General features: G+C 39.6%; 1 protein-coding gene across 1 annotated transcript in view; it reads right to left on the minus strand.

Moving 5' to 3' along the window:
- TLN2 (talin 2) overlaps positions 1-15,630 on the minus strand; it is a 304,454-nt gene that overhangs the window by 173,492 nt on the left and 115,332 nt on the right. Inside the window, exons 9-10 of the mRNA XM_089907140.1 lie at positions 5,499-5,562; positions 4,372-4,476 (exon numbers count right to left, since the gene is read on the minus strand). Coding sequence (XP_089763266.1) covers positions 4,372-4,476; positions 5,499-5,562 — 169 coding nt within the window. The remainder of the gene's footprint in view (positions 1-4,371; positions 4,477-5,498; positions 5,563-15,630) is intronic.

The raw sequence follows: 15,630 nt of genomic DNA on the forward strand, positions 1-15,630 counted from the left end.
TACCAAGAGACAAATGAAAACAAAAACACAACACTCCAAAAAAGTTATTAAAAAATTTTTTAATAAAAAATAAAAAAAATTTACTCCCTTAGCAACTCGCAAGTATGTAATACAGTATTGTTAAATATAGTCACCATGCTGTACATTAGTTCCTCAAAAGGTATTCCTCTTAAAACCGCAAGTTGGTGTGCTCTGACCAACATTTACTCATTTCCCCACCCCAGCAACCACCAATCTACTGTTTTTGTGACTTTGGCTTTTGAAAATTCCACGTATAAGTCAGATCATACAGTATTTGTCCTTCTCTGATTTATTTCACTTAGCATAATGCCCTAAAGTTTCTTTTTATTTATTTATTAATTAACATCTTTATTGGAGTATAATTGCTTTACAGTGGTGTGTTAGTTTCTGCTTTATAACAAAGTGAATCAGTTATACCTATACATATGTCCCCATATCTCTTCCCGACCTCAAATTTCATCCATGTTGTTGCAAATGGCAGGAATTTCTCTTTTATGGTTGAATAATATTCCACCGTATTTACCTACCACGTTTTCTTTATCTATTCATCTGCTGGTGGATAGTTAGATTGTTTCCATATCTTGGTTATTGTAAATAATGGTTCAAAGAACAGAGGAGTACAGATACCTATTTGAGCTTGTGATTTCAATTCCTTCAGATATATATCCAGAAGTGGGATTGCTGGATCATATGGCAGTTCTATTTTAAAATTTTTGAGGATCCTCCACACTGTTCACCACAGCAGCTGTACCAATTTACATTTCTACCAACAGTGCACAAGGACTCTCTTCTCTCCACATCCTTGCTAACCCTTGTTATTCCTTGTCTTTTTTTTATAACAGGGGTGAGGTGATATCTCCTTGTGGCTTTGATCTGTATTTCCCTGATGTTAGTGATGCCGAGTACCTTTCCATGTACCTCATGGCTATCTGAATATCCTCTTCGGAAAAATGTCTACTCATGTCCTTTGCCCATTTTAATTGGATTATTTGGGGAGTTTTTTGTTGTTGTTTTTTTGCTATGGAGTTATAAAGAATTGCTTATATATTTTGGGTATAAACCCCTTACCAGATACATGGTTTGCAAATATTTTCTCCTTTCTGTACGTTGCCTTTTTCTTTTGTTGTTTCTTTTGATGTGCACAAGCTTTTTAGTTTGACGTAGTTCAACTTGTTTGTGTTTGCTTTTGTTGCTTGTGCTTTTGACGTCATACCCAAAAAATCATTGCCTAGAACCCTGTCAAGGAGTTTACCACCTATGTTTTCTTCTAGGATTTTTACAGTTTTATGGCTTACACTTAAGTCCTTAATCCATTTTGAGTGAACTGTTGTGAATGATGTAAGATAGAGGACCAGTTTCATTGAATCTATAGATGGCTTTGAATAGTATGGACATTTTAATAATTTTAATTCTTCCAATCCAAGAACACAGGATATCTGTTCATTTACTTCTTTGATTTCTTTCATCACTGTTTTAATGTTTTCATCATATACATCTTTCACTTCCTTGGCTTAACTTATTCCTAAGTATTTTACTGTTTTTGATGCTATTGTGAATGAGACTGTTTTCTATATTTCTTTTCTAGATAGTTCAGTGCATATGATGTCACCTTATTTGACCTGCTCTGATTTATTAGATATATTAATTCATAATATTGCATTATTCCTGAATTTACTTTTAAAATAGGGCAAACTATGATCAAATAAACTCTATCAAAATCAACTTAAAAATAAAATGTACACTAAATAAGACCACTGAGCAAAAAATTGAAATGAGCAGTGTACTCACTTTTATAGTGACAAAAAATAAAAGTAATGAAAAACAAAATGTGAATGTCTAACATGTATATGAAAGCTGTCAGTGCTGCCTACCTCCTGACCCTGACCTTCCTTCAAAGAGATGTAATTTTTAAAAAATGAAAAGGAAGAAAGGAAGGGAGGAAAGGAAGAAGGAAGGAAATTTGCATTACTTTCTTACTTTGCCTTAAACACTTCTGTAAAAGAAGAGTTTTCATTTGACCAAACCTGCAAGACCTTGCAATAACCATAGCATCTGTGTTTTACCTCTAATTATCCTACTAGCCATGGACAGATTCTTCCCAGGCCCTAAATTATATGTGGAGAACAAATTTCTCTTTTCTGGAACTTGCTATTCAATGTCTCTTTTTAATTACATGCAGACTGCTGTGTGCTATGTATTTTCCTAAATTTACTGACCTTTATGCACAACACTGAAACTGACTCTGTGTGAAGTTTGATGGCATTAATAGAAAACAATATGAATTTGAAAGATAAATTTCATATATGAAGGACTAGAGAAAAACTCAAACCCACACAACCATGGAAAATGATACCAGTATCATTGGAGATGCTGAAAACGACTTAATCTTTGTGAGGTATTAGAACTCATCAGAATAATAAATGAAAAGCCGGGACTTCCTGGTGGCGCAATGGTTAAGAATCCGCCTGCCAGTGCAGGGTCATGGGTTTGAGCCCTGGTCCGGGAAGATCCCACATGCCGCAGAGCAACTAAGTCCGTGCGCCACAACTACTGAGCCTGTGCTCTAGAGCCCACGAGCCACAACTACTGAGCCCGCAAGGCACAACTACTGAGCCCACATGCCACAACTACTGAAGCCCACGCACCTAGAGCCCGTGCTCTGCAACAAGAGAAGCCACTGCAATGAGAAGCCTGTGCACCGCAACAAAGAGTAGCCCCCGCTCGCTGCAACTAGAGAAAGCCCGCGCACAACAACGAAGACCCAATGCAGCCAAAAATAAATAAATAAATAAATTTAAAAAAAAATGAAAAGCAGACTTTTCTTCTAAAACAAGCAGATCTCACCATGTACTCATGGTGGAGATGTGGGGGGGGTAGGATAATGAAAGCAGGTGAGCACATATCAAATGGGGCCACCCTAGGTAAGTCAGCATAGCCCACTGCCTGGGAACACAGGCTTTTAAGTCAGAGAGACCTGAATTCAAGTCCTACCTCCTACAGTTACTAGGCTTATGGTCCCAGCTGAGTCATTGATCTTTCTGGCCTTGATTCTCATTTATAAAAAGAAGATAATAGCAGTAATTCTGCCATTGGGATGCTGACAGATTTGAGTAAGACACGCCTGACATATAATTGTTTACTGTTATTATTGTCATTATTAATATTGGGAAATTACCTAGTCATTACCTAGAACACCACCATCAGCACCATTCAAAAACTGATTGATAGTTTAAAACACACTGAAATGAAAAATTCAATTTCTAAATTAGTTTTCTTAAAAACAAAGTGATTCACCTACGCTTTATTTGCAAGGGCCCCAGCATTTTCTGGTATAAAGCTGAGAGCTGTTTGGCTGAAATAACTAATCAGCATTAAACATACACCTTTTTTCCATATAATATCTTTTATTTCTCTTGGCCCCAAATGAAGCAGCTTCCTCCAATGAGGACTGGAGTCAAGAAAAGCATCCATATCCCCAAACATTCTAGTAGACAGCAAAACTTCTTTCTTTTCCAGTTCTTTTTAGCTGTGGGAATAGACACCTCCTTAAACCACCCTGTCACTGACCTTCCAACTTCAGTCCCTAGAAGCAGCTGCAACACAGCTGGTAACACTCCCCTGGGCCTTAAGCAGCACAAGAAAGTTCATCACATGGTAGAGCTTTCTCCAGGGCGAAGAGCAAGAGACAGGAGACCCAGAGTCACAGCAAAGCAAGTGGAAATAATGAAACCTATCAGAGGGATGACTACAAGAGAGTACGTGAGGTCAGGATATGAAAACGGGGAAGGAAGCTACTGGGAGGGCTTCTTAGTGAATTCAAGAACACACCCTCTGCTTGCTCACAGGTTGAATTTCAAAGATCCACCTCTGTCCCTCTAGTAGTCAGGCCAGCAATTCCTGTGAAAACAGATCTGAAGGCCACAGAAAATCCCAAGACCCATCTAAAAGGATACAAATTCAGTACCATAACTACCACATGAATTTGATTTGGCCTGCAGTGGTCAACAACCTTCACTTAGTCCAGTGCACTCTGGAAGATCTTAAGTGAAACATTCTCAGGGGAAAGTGCTAGCAATTGAAAGTAAAGGTACTCCTTCAGGGACTTTATAGCAGTGACTGAGAGCAGAGCCAAGACACAGCTGTCCTGAGGCCTGCAGGCAGCCAAGCTCACTCACCAGCCTCACAGCTCTTACACCTCATGTCTGTCCCACAGCTCAACTCAGGTCACCACTTCCCAGATGCTCCATGTGCAAATGCTAGGGGTCTAGAGATGACAATCAAGGTTAACAGCAAACCCTTTAACAAAAGAGATGGCAGAGGCAAACGCCCCCTCCATCACGCCCAACTCACCTTCACCAGGAAGAAGGACACACCGTACGTCCGGAGAGACCGGGCGAGTTTGACATACTTGACCTTGGCCTCTATCTCGTTCATCTCTCCACAGTTCTTGTGCTCCTGCAAACGTGACAGAGGCAGGGACCAGTTACTGCAGCTCTGACAGCAGGTGGACTTCGTGAGAGGTGTTATTCCACATGGCCTCTATGCCTTTGTGGATGCATGTCCCTGCTGACCGAGGGTCAGAGCACACAGAAAGTGCTAATGCACAGTTTCTTAACTAGAACATGAACCCAAATTCCTTATAGATTTCACAGTTATATGCAACAATTCATGCACATGCAGCATGGCAAGAACAGGGTCCATAACTGTAACCTAATTTTCAAAGGGCTCCACATTCCGAAAGGTTCAGGACCAACACGTCAAAGGAGAACTAGAAAAATGTTCTCGTCCTGAATTCTAACATCCAGGCAAAAGATAAAGTTTTCCAAAGAGCAGGATATATAAATGCCTGGACATCTCAGTGTGTGCAAACAATACTGGATTTAAAAAAAACATGTTTTTATACACATGAAATTTATCTCTTCCAATTTATATTTACATTTCATTGCCAAAACACTTTGGTATTTTGGATTCACTAGAGTGAGTGTTTCCTGGCAAAGCTGATGACAGGACTTTTTTTTACTGGTTGCCTAGAATAGATAACTTTCTGAATTTTAGAATAAACCTGGATTTTAAAAAGACACCAGTTCCCAAATTCTGAGGTTCAAAAAACAAATCTCAGGATTAAAAAAGGCTTCTTGAAGTGTCTGCCTCAGTGCATTTTAATGGCAAATTGCCTTGTTTCAATGCTTCCAAGATAACGTCTCTGAAATTAAATGTATGCACGTTTTTCCCAGAAGGGCTAAGGAACCTTTAGCAAGAAGGTATGGATTAAGATAATAAATCTGCCTAAAGTAGAACTGTCAGCTTCTTTACTCTGGAGTCACAAATCATTTATTATATACGCAGAGTACATGCATGGGGTATGAAGCTATCGTGCAGAGGCCCCTCTTGGACTAATAAATGAGGATAGGCTTTGTGGATGCATGAGGAGAATAATAAAGTGAGGAGAATAATAAAGTTCTGAACATTTCCAGTACCTGAAATATTCTCTTTTCAGCTCCTCTCTGCTTGATGTATTCTTTGGGCAGGAATTCCTTTAGACTGAGAGAGAGAGAGAATAAAAAAAAAGGTAAGGCATTTATCATACTCTATGTTGAGGAGGAAAGAAAAGAAACTTTTCATAAAACTCACAGTTAAGTCCCTAACTCAGAGTATTTTATGGTATAATTAATAACAGACAGCCATATCCCACAATGTTCTTCAATAAGATGCAAATATAAAGCCAGTCTGATAAAAAGGGTCAAACATATTCACGAAGAAAGACTGTCCAGGATATACTGTAAAATGACAAAGTAAAGCGCCCAAGAGTGTACAGTAGGCTAACCTTCGTGATAAAGGGAGGAAAATATCCTCCATTTTGTACCGTTAATATGTATTTTTAAAAACGTTAGAAGGATGAATCTAGTACTAATAAAAATGATTCTTAATGGAAAGAAGGAAAAAACAGGGACAAGGGAACAAGAATGGAAATTAAACCTCTTAATTTTCCTTGTACTATAGTCTTCACTTTAGAACCAAATGAAATCACAAATGGGTAAAACGCAACACCTAAAAATCTAAAGCAAATTGAAACAAATGAGCCTAACAGTGTATGGAACCAACAGCCTAACTTTGAAAAACAGTCTTTTGACAATACCCATCCCCAGTGAGATATATCTTAAAGATAAAATGGACCACAGTAGACTTGTTAAATATTGATATCATTATTTCAAAACTAATATCTACTCTTCCCCCAAATATATACACAAATACACACACTATAAAATTAGTATATTACATTATCTAAGTAGGTAGATATTATATATAATTAGGATAAAGTAAATCAGTAATTATGTTAGTTGTTAGAAATCAAGATTTGTAGCATGAAATAAATAAAGCAAAAGAAGTTAAATGAAAACCCTGCAATCTTTCATCTGAATGCAAATATTGATCTGAATGTCTGAATCATTTTTCTTTTTCTGAAAAAATTTTCTACTTGTGTCCACTGCAGAGGCTAAGGGCAAGGACAACTGGGTGGCAATGAGCACCCCCAGTGCGTCAGCCAGGTGGTCTTCCAACACCATTTCCCACTAAGAGGAATCCAGGATCCTTGGAGAAATGACCGATTCTAGCTTTGGGACAGGAGATGTATAAAATGTTCCTGGGGCTTCTTGTGCCTGAGATCAAGGAATTTATCAAAATGACATTGGACTGACATCAAGGGATAACCGATGGCCAAACATGGGGTGATTTTTAAAACCTCATACAAAAGAAGAGAGGACAGGTCTTCCCTGGTGGCGCAGTGGTTGAGAGTCCGCCTGCCGATGCAGGGGACACCGGTTCGTGCCCTGGTCCGGGAAGATCCCACATGCCGCGGAGCGGCTGGGCCCGTGAGCCATGGCCGCTGAGCCTGCACGTCCGGAGCCTGTGCTCCGCAACGGGAGACGCCACAACAGTGAGAGGCCCACGTACCGCAAAAAAAAAAAGAAGAGAGGACAGAACAATGTGCTCACTGACCAACTTCAACAATAATAACTCATAGCCATTCATGACTCATCTACTCCCTTACCCACATGCCCTCTCATGGATTATTTGAAGCAAACCCCAGACATCATATAATTAATTTCATGTGAGGGGCAATTTGAGCATCAGAAAGAATGAAGACTGCAATTGGTCAAAACACAGGTATGTAAAATTCAATAAAGATTCTTTGAAATAATCATTGATCACCTTAAGAGGTTGCTAGGGCACCAGCTCATACCGAAAATTGATAAAGGAAAAGAAACAAAGCTAATAAATGCAGAAGGAATAATAGAATTCCAAAATCATCATTTTACAACTCTTAATGAAATAGCCAATAGATCAAAACAAGCATGAGTGGCTGCTAAAACCAATAAGTAACAAGTTAATGGGGGACTTTATAACAGAAGGATCAGTCTGATCCAAACCCAATGATCAATTTTAAATGCGAGTGGGATGACCACACAGCATAGGCCTTCTGACTGATGTAACAGTACCATACTTCCATACTGTATATTTCCACCTATACTTCCTAGGTGGAAGTATACAGTACCACCTAGGAAGTATTCTTGGCGATAGAGAAAAAATAAGTAAATATATAACTGAATATGAATTTCATTAAGAGTCTAAATATAAATCTAAGTTTACAAAAAAAGAAAAAAAAACCCTAATAGTTTAAAAAGCTAATAGTTTAAAAAAGAGAGAGAGAGAGAGGAACATGTAAGTGACACTACCAAGATCCAATGAGCCAAATCCCATCATTGTAAATATTATACAAATAACCCAGGTTTTTCACAAATAAATGGCTTGCTGGTAGAGGTGCAAAAGATGACACACAGATTAGAATTAGAAAGACACACAACACCAGCAGCCATCAGGAAAACACAAAGAAAAACCACAATAGCGTACCAGTGCATACCCAGTAGGACACTACAGTAAAAAAGAGACAGTAAGGCGTGTTGGCGAGGTTATGGAGAATTTGGAACCTTCACACACTGCTAGGGGGAATGTAAAATGGAGCAGCTGTTGTGGAAAACAATTTGGTAGTTCCTCAAAAGATTAAACAGCAATTCTACTCCTAGGCATATATCTAGGAAAAGTAAAAACATATGTCCACATAAACATTTGTACGTGAATGTTTATAGTAGTATTATTCATAATAGCCAAAAGGTGGAAACAACTCAAATGTCCATCAACTGACGAGTGGATGAATAAAATGTAGTTCAGCCATACAATGTAACTTTATTTGGCAGTAAAAAGGCATTAAGTATGATACATGCAACAATATGGAAACACTGTGCAAAGTGAAAGAAGCCCATCACAAAGGACCACAAACTGTGTGATTCTATTTATATGAAGCATCCAGTATAGTCAAATCTATAGAGGCAGATAGGACTAGAGGTTGCAAAGGCTGAGGAAGGGAGAGGGGAACCTGGGGAATGACTGTTAACGGACACAGGGCTTATTGTAGGAGGGAAACAAATGTTCTAAAATTAGATTGTGGTAATGGCTACACAATCTTGTGAATACACTAAAAAACGCTGAAATATACATTTTAAATGGGCCCATTGTATGGTAGGCAAACTCCATCTCAATAAAGCTGTTTTTTAAAAAAGAAAAACACCAACCACTACAGGCCTTGTTCGGATCCTGATATTAACAAAGTATAAAATGACATTTTTAATACAATGCAGGGGAGAATTTAACACAGACTGGGTATTAGACGTGATTAAAGAATTGCTGCTAATTTTGTTTGGTATTAGGGTGGATTTGCAGTTAGGCGGGGTTTTAATTATTTTTAAAAAATTTTTCATTGTCAGAAAAACATACTGAAGTACTGATAGGTGAAATGGTATGCCGTCTTGGATTTGCTTTCAATACTCCAGCCAAAAAAGGGGGTGGGTCAGGTCCAGGTTCCGGCTACATTATGCCTTGAATCATGATAGCTCTTCAACCTGCAAACTACATCTGCAGACAAAAATTCTGAGTATATTTTCTGGAATGTCAGGGATCTAGGTTTGAGCACCACCAGAACACTCTGGCCTAATCAAGAGGGTGACCCCCACGTCAGTCCGCAGGAAGGAACCTAAGAAACATCTAGGCAGCAGCCCCTTAGATGTTATGGCTACCGTTAAGCAACTTCAGGGAAAAAAGGTCTGGTTGAGAGAAGAATGGAAGGCATCAATGTCACAAAAGAGGAAGCTGAGTCACAGAGAGGTCAAGGGACTTAGCTGAGGTCACAGGACTGGATGGGAGCAGGGAGCCTCTGACCTCCAGTCCAAGAGCAGAGGCACATGAACACAGGGGCTGTTTCAGGCTCCCCCAGGAACACCCTTAAAATAACCAGGAAGCATCCTGAGGGGGCCACTGCTGTGAGCCTCTGGACAGCAGCTCCTATGCCATCAACAAAGGAGACCTTGCAAAGGTTATCAAAAGCACCCAAAGAGGGCCCCATGCCAAGCCCACTCACAACGATGACTGCTACTAGAACACCAGAGGGCAGCATCCAGTGGCCAGGCCAGATATGTTGGGTATTTATGGCAATAAAGTTCTGTGTGGCCACAAGCTGCCCTCAACTCAAACTGCAAACTAACCCTCCCATTCTTTGGAAGGCATTGAACCTCCCACTCTTCAGTAGGTACAGAAACAACTTCAAGAAGCTTGCACCAGAGGTGTGACCCCTGTTGTTGCCAGAGGCGATCTGGGGGGAGTTTAGTGTAAGGTATGTTCAAATAAGAAGTGAGTGTGTGGGTGTGCGTGCACATGTGGGGTGTATTCTTCCCCAGGAAATCGACAACGTGCACAGTGTCAGCAGGGGGATGCCTGCCACCCGGCAGTTCAGCAATTCCAGCTCGGCTGTGTTTTAGATTCCCAAACCCAAGTATAGAAGGCTCCTAAGCGTCTGCAGCAGGCATACAAGCAAAATCTGTTGGCTTTCTCTGAGAAAATGGGTCAGATGGTCAGACCTGATTGGGAATTTTTCTCCTAATTAAGCAAGCTCTGACCAAGCAAAGTCCCTTGCACTGCCACCTTAAACATTCCCACCTTAAAAAGGCAGCCTCCAAACCCTCTGCCAGCCTTGTGCATATCATTTTTTCGGAGTGCGATAATAACAGATCTCCCGTTTTACTAAGACGGCAGACTAGTCAAAGTTCTCACACTCTGAGATCCATGGAAGGTTGAAATCAGCCAAGAGACTCTTCTCTCATGAGCTCTACTTTCACGCTGGCCGAGTCAGTTGTATCTCTTCCCCCATATATATTTATCTGCATTTGCTCCCCAATCTCGCTGCTGGCTGTATATCACATAATTATGTAATAAACCAATACAGCCCATAAACTGTTAAAATAGTCCAAAAGAGAGCTACTTAATGCTTCCTAATGGTAAATATTTACAAAAAGTTATTGAATTAGATATAAGCAAGACAAATGTAAAATACTGAAAGGAAAAAATGGTGAACATTTAAAAACAGTCTGTCCTCAGAGTGCTTCATGATCATCTTTATATGCTCTTGCAGATGGTGTGGTTCATCCAACAAAGATAATGTGCAACCTTAACTAGGTGACCCACACCAGGAAAAAACATTGGTCCGGTATCAAAAGATTGGCAAATGAATGCTTAAATTGAAAGTTAAAATATAGGGTTTCAGAGAGGTAGTAGCATAGATTCTTTACTTTAATTAACTTTGGGGGATTATCCAAGCAACAGTAAACCATGTTGATAGAGGGTTTTCCACTACTAACAGCTGCCATTTTATTGAAAGGCAAATAATGTTTCGGGTGTTTCACATGCATAAATAGATTAAACTCTGACAAAAGCCCTTGGTAGAAAATATTCCAATATTCCAGTTTTTTATATATGGAACAGGAGGTTCAGCGATGCTAAGCAAGTTGCCCACAGTCATAGCCAACAACTTAAGCCTCCTCTGTGGGCTCCAGAGACCATGCTCTTAGCTACTTAGCACCCTGGTCTCTCCAAGCTACCCTCTGATCAAAAGACGTACCATGTGATCAGTATTTGAGAACTTTCAGACAAAGAGAGGAATAAAATAACAGAAACACCCAATCAGATAATGGTGACAATGACCATAGTGGTGGCAGTCAATTTTTTAGAAATGCCAAGAGGCAGTGAAAAAGGGAAGGGGAATTTAGTAAACACATCTAGAGGGAGAGGGATCTGGATTCAAATACAGCCCTTCACTTAAAACTTCATTTTCTTATATAAATGTAAGCTGCTTCTATAAGTTATTCCAAAAGAGGCATTCTAAAGATGTTCTCCGGTCTGAAAATAAGCACACAAGTTCATGGGAGGCAGCCATGATTTGAGGAAAGGTTAACTGCTTCTCATCTGTCCCAGAACTGTCACCTAGTAGTCACACCACCACGGGCAACTCACCACCTCTCTAAGCTGATCTTATCACCTGAAAAGCAGATAGGATTCCTACCTAGGAATGGTTTTGCTCATATGAACCGAAAGCAATGGCTTGCCCCCTCATTCCTGGGGGATGAGGGCATCAATATGAACACACAAACAAAGCAGTGAAGAGCACATGGTGGAGGAATAAAGGGGAGGGAAGGTACCGAGGTACAGCAAGGACGGTATCACCCAAAGGACACTGGAACACCCAGGTTTCCTGACCCCAATCTTTATGCTCAACCACCAAATGAGTAACAATAACATCTCAAATTTGGTATCACATAAAGTTCTCCAAGTGTGGTCCCAAGACCAGCAGCATCAGTACTACCTGGGAACATGCTGGATGTGTCAATTTTCAGGCTTTGCCCCAAACCCACTGAATAAGAAGCTCTGGAGGTGAGGCCCAGTAGTATGTTTGAACAAGCCCTTTGGATGAGCCTGACACATGCTAAAGGCGGAGAACCACTGGCCCAGTGGGCCGAAAGCTCAAATGACGAAGTTGGATACATTGAATTTAAATCCAGACTCAAAGATGAAAACGTCTAGAGTATTGGTCAAGTCCTGGATGACTGAGGGGATGATGTAGGTGGAAGAAAGCACTGGATGAGCCGGAAAATAGTTACAGTGGCAAGAAGTGGAGAGTGAAGACAGCACGGGGAAAGCACAGGAAAGGGTTTGAGGGCCTCAGTCACACAGTAGTTCTGTGTTCCTGAACCAATCCCAATGCCCCTTAGTGTAAGGACGGGAAATCGTCCAGAGGCTCACTGACAGCTCCGGGCTAGATACATTCAGAGGTTCCTGGTTTGAAAGTTCTGGACTCTGAAAGTCGTTAGGGAGAGAGACATCAACCTTAGGAGGCTGCTGCTAGGAGGAAACAGTGAAGGCACCACTGAGTGGCCATCACCACCCCAAACTGATGAGAGCGCGCCAGGCTGTCAGGGGCACGGGACAGAAGCCAACGATAGAGAAGCTAGTGCATGGGCAGTGGTGAGAAACAAAGCTGAAACGCTTGCTTCACCGTTAGTTTGAAAACAGAATCTACAGCCAAATTATTCTGACAAAAACGCACAGAACAACTCCAAAGGAGGAATATGTGTGTGAACAGATGCCAAGAGAAAAACTGACTTAAGACTTCCTACTGTGTCAAGAGCTTTGCTTGTTGACAGTAGAATTATCTTGAGTTTGTGGGGAAAAATTTCCAAGTCCACACTAAATTCTTCCTCAGAGATTCATACCCTGGGGTGCTGTGTTTTCTCAGTGAAATACTTTTGGGGAACATGCCAACAGGACGAGGGGGCTACGGTAATCTAGCAGGAGGGAGGTTTCCTCCACCTGCTAGCTCCCTGCCTGCCTGCACCCAACCACTGGACCATTTCTCCCTGTGACATACAGAGTCACGGAACCTTTCTGTCTGACCTCCAAGGCCCATTAATTTTGCCTTTACCACATGGTATATATCCAACCTCGCTGATCAAAAGCTTTTATCACCTCACACACAGACATTGCAACTGACTTTTTTAAAGACACGTTAACTGTGAAAACATATGAAATATAAAGAACAGTATATACCTCAATTTATACACCTATCATCAAGGATAAATACATGTTACCATGTTGTCATATTTGCTTTATGATAGCTACCTCTCCTTCTGTTTGTAAAGAACAAATGACAGATTTAGCTCAAGTCCCACACCATCCTTCTTTCTCTCCCTAAGGGTCGTCATTTTCCTGAAGGTAATTTCCACACATATTTTATCATGTTCCTACATCTCCTTATATCTATAACACAATATATTCTGTTTCTCATTGTATTTTTAAATTCAACAGATTCACCTTCTAAAATATCTTGTTTTCTCTGTAAAGTACTTTGCTGTTTTCATACATTAAAATTTGTGCCCATCTGGGACTTCCCTGGTGGCTCAGTGGTTAAGAATCCACCTGCCAATACAGGGGACACGGGTTCGAGCCCTGGTCCAGGAAGATACCCACGTGCCACGGAGCAACTAAGCCCGTGCACTACAACTACTGAGCCTGCGCTCTACAGCCCGCGAACCACAACTACTGAGCCCGCCCGCCTAGAGCCGGTGCTCTGCAACAAGAGAAGCCACTGCAATGAGAAGCCTACGCACCGCAACGAAGAGTAGCCCCTGCTCGCCGCAACTAGAGAAAGCCCACGTGCAGCAGAAAAGACTAAATGCAGCCAAAAAAACAAAACAAAAAAATAATTAATTAATTAATTAAAAAATTTGTGCCCATCTGAGAGACAGGAAATGCTATCTCCTTATTGATTTTGCATTCTGGATTGCTTATGAGGCTGAATATTTTCCCCTGTCTTTAGAAGTCAGTTGAATTTCCTCTTCTCTCAAGTGCCTATCTGTTATCTTGATCTTTTTTGCTTAGAAGGTGCTATTTCCTTTTTCATATTTTCTGGACATTAATTTGTTCTTGGTAGTATGCACTGCAAATATACAAGTTTCTTCTTTCATTCTGGGGCCTCACTCTTCATTTGGTAATGCCTTTTGCCTAGTATTTTAACTTGCATTAAGGCAAGTTCATCAACCTTTAGAACTCTTAACATCACCCTACATCAATAATGGAGTGTTTTAATTACTCTAGCTCTATAAGAAATTGGGATAATTGTGTGAGTCCTCTATATATTTTCACACAAATACACATACACACACATTTTTTTATTTTTCACAGTCCTACAGGTGAATACCATGGTTGTCTGGATCTAGGTGGTAATAAGCTGCCTTTATGTATTGATCTTTCTTCCAGAGACTTTCCTTTCTATTAATAGTTCTAATTAGTTTCTTCATAGATTGAGTGAATTATCTATGTAGATAAACCTATCACCTACAACTAATGACAGTTTCATTTTTCTAACCCTGAAATCATTTTTTCTTTCCTTATTGTGTAATTTACTTATTATTTAATATCTGCCTCTCTGAACTAGAATATAAGTTCCATGAGGGCAGGAATGTTTGACTGTGTTTTACACTGCTGTATCCCTAATGTCTAGTGCCTACAGGTAGAAAGACATGTAATAAATTATTTATTGAACAATGAATTTTGCATTCCTGGAGAAACCAGTTACAAATTGCAGTTATATATAAACACATGTCATGCTGGACTTTATTAATTTACAAATTTTAGGGAAGGAATCTATATTGAGTTTAAAAGTGTTACATGGTCTGTATACAATTTTGCTATCTTAATTCTGCTAGCTCCAAGTTAAGGTGACCAGTTTGGAGGTTTTTCTTTTTTTTTTTTTCCTCTTTCTGTTCTCTGAAATAACCTGAGCCTACTTTTTGTTTTGTTGTTTTTTCATTGGTATATTTTAAACCGCTAAGACTATTTCTTTCAAGATCATAGATCCATCCAGATTTTCTAAGTATCCATTTTTGCCTAGATTTTAAATATTTTGGCTTCAAGTTTTCATTTCATTCTCTTATGATGTTTAAAATCCCTATCTGAAGTTCTGTCCCCATTACTAATAATGTTTATTTTTGCCTTTTTCTTCTTTTGTTTCACTTGATCAAACTTCCCAGAAATTTACATATTTTATTAATTTTTTCAAAGAAGGAGCTTTGGGTGTTGCTGATTCTATGATTTCTATTTCATTACTTTCTCTTGACTAAAACATTTTCTTTCTTCTATTTTGATCTTGTTTTACTTATCACTCCCTGAGGGAAGTATGTTAAATTATTCCACTAAAAGCATGAAATTCTCCTTGTAATACTGCCTGTTTTTCCTTTTTACATTTTAAGGTAATGTTAGATGCATACAGGCTCACACCCTGGCGAATTAGCCTTCTATCTTCATAACAACCTTCTTTGTCTCTACTTATGCTTTGTTTGCCTTACAGTCTGTTTTTTGTGACACTGCATATAGCTTCTCTAGCTTTGATTTAACCAGTTTCTTGGTACACCATTTTATGCCTTTAAACTTTCCTGTGTCCTTAAACTTTAAGTATGTCTTATAGAAATACTATAGAGCTGAACTTTTAAAAAATTTCATCCAATGAGAACCTCTGTCTATTAACTGGTAAGTTTGATTTACTTATATTTGCTATGATGCCTAAGATATTTAGAAGTATTTCTCAGATCTTATTTTGTACATTCTATTTACTGTACTTTTTCTGGCTTTGTTTCTGTAAACCACCTTGTACAACTCCTACTGTATTGGCCAAGT

The sequence above is a fragment of the Delphinapterus leucas genome, chromosome 2 (genome assembly GCF_059928025.1).
Source record: "Delphinapterus leucas isolate spDelLeu-1000000601 "Yukka" chromosome 2, BTC_Dleu_Yukka2, whole genome shotgun sequence".
Classification (NCBI taxonomy): domain Eukaryota; kingdom Metazoa; phylum Chordata; class Mammalia; order Artiodactyla; family Monodontidae; genus Delphinapterus; species Delphinapterus leucas.